This window comes from Centruroides sculpturatus, unplaced genomic scaffold (genome assembly GCF_000671375.1).
Source record: "Centruroides sculpturatus isolate CEXI.00-Female unplaced genomic scaffold, Cexi_2.0 scaffold7, whole genome shotgun sequence".
Taxonomy (NCBI): Eukaryota; Metazoa; Arthropoda; class Arachnida; order Scorpiones; family Buthidae; genus Centruroides; species Centruroides sculpturatus.
The window spans coordinates 559,615-568,235 of record NW_019384510.1 but is presented as its reverse complement, the minus strand read 5'-3'; the positions used below and the strand labels follow the sequence as shown (position 1 = coordinate 568,235).

The 8,621-nt window shown below is 35.8% G+C and overlaps 3 protein-coding genes across 3 annotated transcripts; 2 read left to right on the top strand and 1 right to left on the bottom strand.

The window, feature by feature from the left end:
* Positions 1 to 2,163: 2,163 nt before the first annotated feature.
* LOC111622364 lies at positions 2,164 to 3,544 on the top strand. Its single transcript, XM_023364720.1, has 2 exons — positions 2,164 to 2,985; positions 3,067 to 3,544. Exons 1-2 carry the CDS (start codon positions 2,226 to 2,228, stop codon positions 3,084 to 3,086), a joined length of 780 nt encoding a protein of 259 aa, XP_023220488.1. The 5' UTR covers positions 2,164 to 2,225; the 3' UTR covers positions 3,087 to 3,544.
* A 1,393-nt stretch (positions 3,545 to 4,937) lies between these two features.
* On the bottom strand, positions 4,938 to 5,963 carry LOC111622349. Its single transcript, XM_023364708.1, has one exon. It carries the CDS (start codon positions 5,961 to 5,963, stop codon positions 4,938 to 4,940), a length of 1,026 nt encoding a protein of 341 aa, XP_023220476.1.
* Positions 5,964 to 6,636: 673 nt separating this feature from the next.
* On the top strand, positions 6,637 to 8,244 carry LOC111622347. Its single transcript, XM_023364707.1, has one exon. The coding sequence runs from the start codon at positions 6,637 to 6,639 to the stop codon at positions 8,242 to 8,244; it is 1,608 nt and encodes a 535-aa protein (XP_023220475.1).
* The last annotated feature ends 377 nt before the right edge of the window (positions 8,245 to 8,621 follow it).

Below are 8,621 nucleotides of genomic sequence, written 5' to 3'. Positions count from 1 at the left end.
ACTAAGGTCAGCGTGAGTTCACTTCTTAATGTCCGAAGCAAACTGAACTTCCCGCCAGAACTTCAATGCTTTTATAGGATTGAAACAGCATTGGATTCCACCAATCAGCATTTACCAGCTCTATAAAACGTCCGCCGATGGTCTGATGTCTTTTAACCAATGAGCAGTCGAGTTTTCAAATGATCTGATCGCCGTTTCTATGGCGACAACGGTCGTTCATAAAAAGGCGGGAAAACTGAGTGCCAGACGATTTTTATATCCCGACAATATAAAACAACCTTATACCACAAACAACACTAGAACGTATCAAACAACGAATCACAGAACAATTACATCAACAAACAGATACTCCCAACATCAATAACAATCACATAATCCATCAGAATCATCAAGGTACATGCATTGACAATACTGTTCTTACTACCATTTTCATGATGCTGATAATATCAACACTTCTTCACTGCCTGAAATAGATTCAGGTTTAATTCATACTCTCTCTCTTCTTTTTCAGGAAACACTCACTAAATTTACAGGCACTGATCCTGAACAACAGCCATGCATTCCCAAAATCAACACTTCTAAACTAGTAGGGAAACTCCACATTATGTAAACACTTATGTACACAATTACTGTATTGTACTCATTCTATTTCTACTCTGTCAAACATCCATATACTAGTCTATGCTGGTACAGTCACAGTAGTAACCTACCATGGACTAAAACTATATCCACTTATAAAAGCACACAAATCAAAAACCTTTCAGAAGCCTGCCTGGCAAAGTAGAATAGAAACACAACAATATTAAACAGCAGCTAGACAATATGCAATAACAAAACAACACCTAAATTAATGAAACAACTAAAAAAATTTTCCAAGAAAATTAAAACACACAACAGCATGAACAATACAATCCATCCGCATTGCAGAATACATTGACACACTGAAACAAAAACTTGCAACCAAAGCACAGTAACTCAAATGACACATAATTTGTTCTGCATGAAAACAAACAAAATAAATTATTCACAAACAATTAAAAATTAATACCAAACCCAGTACTGATTCCCAACACAATGGCATGTCAACTGAAGAAGAACGTACAAATTTTTGGTCTTTTCTTTGGTGTACTGCTGTCATGCACAATGTTTAAGCAGACTGGATCAAAGAGGAAAGAAAAGACATGCACAACACACCTAGTATGCATTGTGTTGAAATAAATGCACAAGGCATCCATTACACAATGCAGAAAGCACACAATTAGACAGCACCTGGTGTAGACAACATTCACAATTTCTAGTACAAAAAATTCACAATAGGACGGAGAAATCACTGAGATTGGCATTATATGTGCATTTATTGCAAGTACTTTCGACGATCCTAATGTTGTCATCGTCAGGTGAATACAGAAATTTAATTCTTCCGAGTGTGGAAAAATCTCTCCTCGCAAAGCTGATTAAGAACAAACAAAAGTACCTTGCAGAGGTGGAACTCAAGCTCTATACAACACATCTTCAGTTCACCAAAGCTTGTGACCCATCTTTACTCTATGAGCAGCTCAGTAAAATACAGAACACTGCTTCCAGTTCTACCCAGGCACTACAAAAGAAATTGAACAACAAGCTCCAGTGGTTGGTATGTACATCGAGTAAACAGAGCAAGATGGAGGGAAATATCCCATATTATAACTGTATGGATGAAAATGTGCCTGCCGCAGTGCATAAAATCCTATGAGGACCCAAGTATATTCCTCCTGCCAACATCAATCTATCTCAGTTGATTCCGGCCACATTAGCAGCACTCAAATCTTGCCATAAAACCGTTACATATCCGCAAATGGAAGTGTCAATAATCACGAAGTTTACAGTGACAAAACAAAGATCTGGTAAGCCCAATAGACATGTGAACTACGGGACAGTAATGCACTTCCTTACCAGAGCCAACTTAAGACTTTTAGTCTCTGACAAAGACAAGAAGTTTGTGCTGTGCAGAGAAAACGACTTTCTCCTCAGGGTCAATGAATTTCTTGCACAATCGCATTCCTCAGTGATGAGTGAAGACCCTACACCAGTGTTTCTCAACAGAAGCAATATCGCCCCCATGTGGGTGTTTTTCCATGTTGAGAAGATGATTAGTAACAATTTATATTTTGGAGGGCTGTAAATTTAAATATCATATTCAGACTGTTAAAAAGAATGCCTTTGTTAAAACTGATAAAGTTATTCAAATGTGTAGATCGGCGAAATTGCGAAATTTGAAAGATTGTCTAAGGATTTTCAATTCAATTGTTAAATCATCTATGTTATATGCATCTGAGGTTTGGGGATACCAATATGACGAATTGGATCCGGTTCTGGTTAATTTTATAAAAAAGTTATTTGGTTTGTCTCGTTGCACCCCAAATTATTTGATCTTTATGGAATGTTCGTTATTACCTTTGTCTTTTACATTATTGAATAAATGCTTGAACTGGACTTTTAGGACTATTGCATTGGATGAAAAACGATGGAGTAGAATTTGTTTGTGTTATGTGCTTAATAAGAAAGACTTTCTGTGGTCTAAAAGTCTAAGGGAAATTTGTGTTAATAATGGTATTAATTTTGAGGAATTATTAAATAAGCATGATAGTTGTTCTATTTTGAAATTAAATTATTTTGATAACTTCATTCTGGATTTGAATCAACGAGTTAATGCAAGTTCTTATAATGATTGGTATAAGCACTTAAATAAGTCTTTTTTTGACTGTCCGCTTTATAATAATAATTTTTCTTTTAATATTGGTGCCACAGTAATGCAAATCAGATGTAATTCCCTTAATTTTTTACAGAATTATCGCAGAGAAATTTGCATGTATTGTAAGGATGATCAGCTATTGGATGCTTTTCACGTGATTGCTAAATGCTCTAAGTTAGAAAAAATTCGGGAAAGTGTGTTTGGAACTTCTATTATTCCGTTGGAGAATTTTTTGGAACTTATTACTAATATAAGTAATTTCGATTTAATTAATTTTGTTCAAAAAATTAAATTATTTTTTAGGTAATCTTTGTTGATTTTTTATTTTGTTTTAGTGATCCCTTGTACGGAGTGACGTACATCGTTGTTTATTTTGCATATTGGAGTATTCGTTTTTGCCGAAAGGTGGCATTTGTTTTTTCCTTAAAAGTGTGCTTGTGGCTAAGAAGTGTTGGGAGACTATCCACATTTTGGATAAGATAATTGAATCCTTTTTCTTTTATAGGTGGGTGTAATTAATTTTTTTTTTCTTTATATAATGATGTTTTTGGTTGGATAGTTCTCCCCATGATGAATTTTGTTATTATGTTATATGTTTATATTTGGATATTTGGCTTTCAGATATTTATTTTTGATGTTTTTTGATGTTTATAATAATACTTGTATAATTTTTGTTTTGATTTATGTATATGTTAATTTTCTCTGTAATAATGGATGGATTATGATATTTTTTTGTAATGTACACGTAACGAATTATTGTATACCCCGCATCATGGGCTCTGCCTAGTATGTCTAAATAAATAAATAAATAAATAAATATTTTGGAGGGCAAAAAAACAATTTTCTGGGTGATATAGTAAAACATTAAATTAAGAATAATTAGATATTTTATTCGTTATATCGTACAATTAAATTATAAACAAATTATAATTAAACAAATAACATTATACTAGTCACTAGTCTATTCAATGCAGTATGAATTTGGCATTAGCCTTGGCCCTCGGCATCGGAATTTTGAAGTGAAGGGGGCGATACTATGTTGAAGGGGGCAACGATTCGTTAGAGGTTGAGAAACACTGCCCTACACCAATGATCTTATGGAAGGCAAGGAGAATCATAGCTCTACCAGGTGTTTCCTCAACCTAGCTGGGTCCCTTGACCCCCTCCAATGTTGCATGTCCTAGATTGTTCTTTGAACCAAAATCGCACAAGGCAAAAATGGCCATTACGTCTGCTTGTAAATAAGAGATCTCATCCTACATACTTTTTAGAAAAAGCACTAGCTAAATTCCTTCGCGCATTAATTCCAGATTCTCCATTTGTTACTCCCTCATCTGTTATTGCTAAATCCACCATTGTTCAAGCATTGATACCCTAGAGCCAGACACCTACACATTCTATAAACTAGATGTAATATCCTTATATCCTTCTGCACTCACGTTCAAAGTTTAATGCTTGCCAATTCTCTGCTCTTAAAAAAGGGCTTTAACATCCAATAGATACTTGATATACGTGAGGCATTGTCCTTTGTCACTGATCATAATTATTTCTGATTTAATCAGAGTATCCATTTACAAAAGCAGGGGTACCTATGAGTTCCCCTTTATCAGCTATTCTAGCGGAATTCATCATAAGAGAAATTGAACACAGAATATTCAATTCCCTGCTTGCCATCTACTACCCACGGCTATATTTGCGTTATGTTGATGATATCCTTATAGTGTGGGAAGACACAGACAAAACATTTTTTTTACCTTCATGCAGTATCTCTCAAGTATATATCCTTCCATCAATTTCACTTGGAAGAAAAAAAAAGAGGCAGCAATAACATTCTTAGATTTTCACATATGTAAATCTCCTGAAGGGCCACAATTCTCGGTCACTACAAATCTAATATGGATTACTAAATCTCTAACTGCATTAATTAATTACTACATTTCACTATACCTTTAAAATGCAGTCTACTTTTGTCAGTTCTCTAACGTTTTCGGTCTAATTTATAGACCTTCTTCAGGATTGCTACATTTCACTATACCTTTAAAATGCAGTCTACTTTTGTCAGTTCTCTAACGTTTTCGGTCTAATTTATAGACCTTCTTCAGGATTGATGTAAAATATTTTAAAAATTTGAACTTTCTCAACGGTAATTCGAACCACGCACGTTCTATAATCTTCAGATATTCGATCGCGCATGCCCATTAGCTCTTTATAATGCCGCCGCTCTCCATGCCGTTGCTATTCTACTTGACTCTCGAAAATTTATATTAAGCCCCTTTTCTCTGTATTTATAAATGTGCCATGCCTCTGCATACTTTAGATGTCGTATATTATCGATCTTTTGTACAATATCCGCCTTGCTCCATTCGATTGTAATCTCTGCAGGATCCGCGATAGCATAATTGGCCAAAGCCGTGATCGGTTGTTTAGATCTTATATTTTTTTCGTGCTCCTTCAATCTTTCTCTTAATGATCTCTTTGTGGCTCCTATATAATATAACTCTTTCTTTAGCCTTTTATCATGCAACGGTATTCTGTACACACCTGGAACTAGCCTCCTGTCTATTGGTGTTTTGTCATTTCTTAGCATTTGGAATATTGTCGTGTTTCTCTTATATGCTATTTTCTTTTTGCTCTCTACTCCTATTTTTCTGTATATGCCACTTAACGGTGCTCTGTATTCCATTACGGTGAACTCCTTTTTTTCTTTCTTATCTTTAGTCTTATTGCATCCTTTTTCCGCTTCTTGTATTAAGGCTTTTACTTTACTTTGCTTAAGTCCTACATCTCTTGCTAATTTTGCAATGTAATCAAGTTCTTTACGTGTGTCATACATCCTGCTACAATGAGTGTATGCTCGTTTAATAAGTGCTCTAAACGCTGCTAGTTTGTAGTTTGTTGGGTCATGCGAGGACCATGGTATCAAATCCGGAACGTACGTCGGTTTTCTATACACTTTTGTAACAATTTGCTCTTTATCATCTATTTCGACCTCTATATCCAAGAAGTGTACTCTTTTTTGATCTTGCTGCTCTAGTTCTAATTCCAAGCCATACTTATTGTTGTTTATATCTCTAATAAATTGTCGTATGTCTGGTTTATCATTCCAAATAATCAATACGTCGTCGACGTACCTTGCATACATTATCATTTTATCTTCATACTTCTGCAGTACGCTATTTTCCAGAGATCTTATTACCATCTCGCACAGTAAGCCTGAAACCGGGCTACCCATTGGTACTCCTCTAAGTTGCGAGTATGCAGTACCGTCAAAAACGAAAATTGACGAGAATGTAGCTAAATGCGCCAATTCTAGGATTTGTTTTCTTAACTTCGCTGCGTTGTCGATATTGCCCAGTAAAAAATCTCTTAAGTGACAAAAGCATGGCCTTAAAATCGAGCACCGTCATTTGATAGAAAAACTAATAGAAGTAGAAAATCAACTGTATGAAATAGATCCGGAATTACTTGATAACGTTAATAGCAGAGTAGTAAACTTAGCGGATCAAGTCACAGAAAGGTTGAGTTTGAATTATAAGAAGAAAATGGGATGGATAAGAGCAAAACAACAAAGAAACACAAGACCGCAAACAGTATCGGCAATAGTATGTTGGGATAATGTAGCACCACCAACGTGCGTGAAGGAGGCTTGCAAATTTGGCCCCAAGTACGTACCTCGCCCTAAGCTTACGTATGAAAAAATTATCCCTGATGTCGAGCAAGCGATAGAAGGGCTTAGCGAGCTTAAAAAAGAGGCTTTTAGATGAAGAACAGTTTTTAAAATAAACAATGAAATTGCAAGATCGACGCAAGACGCAGTCTGGAAAAATATAAGAGAAAGTAAGCAATGGATGTGCGATAACGGTATAGTGCTTACAAGAGCTGACAAGTCAAAAAATATGGTCTTAATGAAGAGGGACACATATAAGGAGCTTTTAACGACGTACATAAGAGACACGGAATGCAAAAAAGCACACCCAAAGGCCTTGGAAAGGTTACAAGCAAGAATAAAACGTTTCTCTACGACAACTTTAGCTAAGCAACTAGGTATGACGAGAATAATAACTTCATCCCCAGCCATGCCGAGGCTATTCGGATTTGCTAAAACGCATAAATCTGAAAGAAGCTTGAGGCCAGTAGTAGATAAATGCTGTGCTCCTACGATATTATTAGAAAGGAAACTTAAGGAATTTATTAATACGAACATGCCTCCCCACATTTATAACGTAAAGCAACCATTAGAAGTGCTCCAGAAGTTGAAACAACTGAAAGTTAACGAAATAAGATACATGACGGTGCTCGATTTTAAGGCTATGTACCCTTCAATTAAGCTTGAACCATGCTTTTGTCACTTAAGAGATTTTTTACTGGGCAATATCGACAACGCAGCGAAGTTAAGAAAACAAATCCTAGAACTGGCGCATTTAGCTACATTCTCGTCAATTTTCGTTTTTGACGGTACTGCATACTCGCAACTTAGAGGAGTACCAATGGGTAGCCCGGTTTCAGGCTTACTGTGCGAGATGGTAATAAGATCTCTGGAAAATAGCGTACTGCAGAAGTATGAAGATAAAATGATAATGTATGCAAGGTACGTCGACGACGTATTGATTATTTGGAATGATAAACCAGACATACGACAATTTATTAGAGATATAAACAACAATAAGTATGGCTTGGAATTAGAACTAGAGCAGCAAGATCAAAAAAGAGTACACTTCTTGGATATAGAGGTTGAAATAGATGATAAAGAGCAAATTGTTACAAAAGTGTATAGAAAACCGACGTACGTTCCGGATTTGATACCATGGTCCTCGCATGACCCAACAAACTACAAACTAGCAGCGTTTAGAGCACTTATTAAACGAGCATACACTCATTGTAGCAGGATGTATGACACACGTAAAGAACTTGATTACATTGCAAAATTAGCAAGAGATGTAGGACTTAAGCAAAGTAAAGTAAAAGCCTTAATACAAGAAGCGGAAAAAGGATGCAATAAGACTAAAGATAAGAAAGAAAAAAAGGAGTTCACCGTAATGGAATACAGAGCACCGTTAAGTGGCATATACAGAAAAATAGGAGTAGAGAGCAAAAAGAAAATAGCATATAAGAGAAACACGACAATATTCCAAATGCTAAGAAATGACAAAACACCAATAGACAGGAGGCTAGTTCCAGGTGTGTACAGAATACCGTTGCATGATAAAAGGCTAAAGAAAGAGTTATATTATATAGGAGCCACAAAGAGATCATTAAGAGAAAGATTGAAGGAGCACGAAAAAAATATAAGATCTAAACAACCGATCACGGCTTTGGCCAATTATGCTATCGCGGATCCTGCAGAGATTACAATCGAATGGAGCAAGGCGGATATTGTACAAAAGATCGATAATATACGACATCTAAAGTATGCAGAGGCATGGCACATTTATAAATACAGAGAAAAGGGGCTTAATATAAATTTTCGAGAGTCAAGTAGAATAGCAACGGCATGGAGAGCGGCGGCATTATAAAGAGCTAATGGGCATGCGCGATCGAATATCTGAAGATTATAGAACGTGCGTGGTTCGAATTACCGTTGAGAAAGTTCAAATTTTTAAAATATTTTACATCAATCCTGAAGAAGGTCTATAAATTAGACCGAAAACGTTAGAGAACTGACAAAAGTAGACTGCATTTTAAAGGTATAGTGAAATGTAGCAATCCTGAAGAAGGTCTATAAATTAGACCGAAAACGTTAGAGAACTGACAAAAGTAGACTGCATTTTAAAGGTATAGTGAAATGTAGTAATCTAATATGGCACCACATATTATTCCAGCAGAGGCTTTTCAGCCTACACAATATGTTAATGCTGTCATTGCCACCCTCATCAGAAGAGCTTTCTTATTA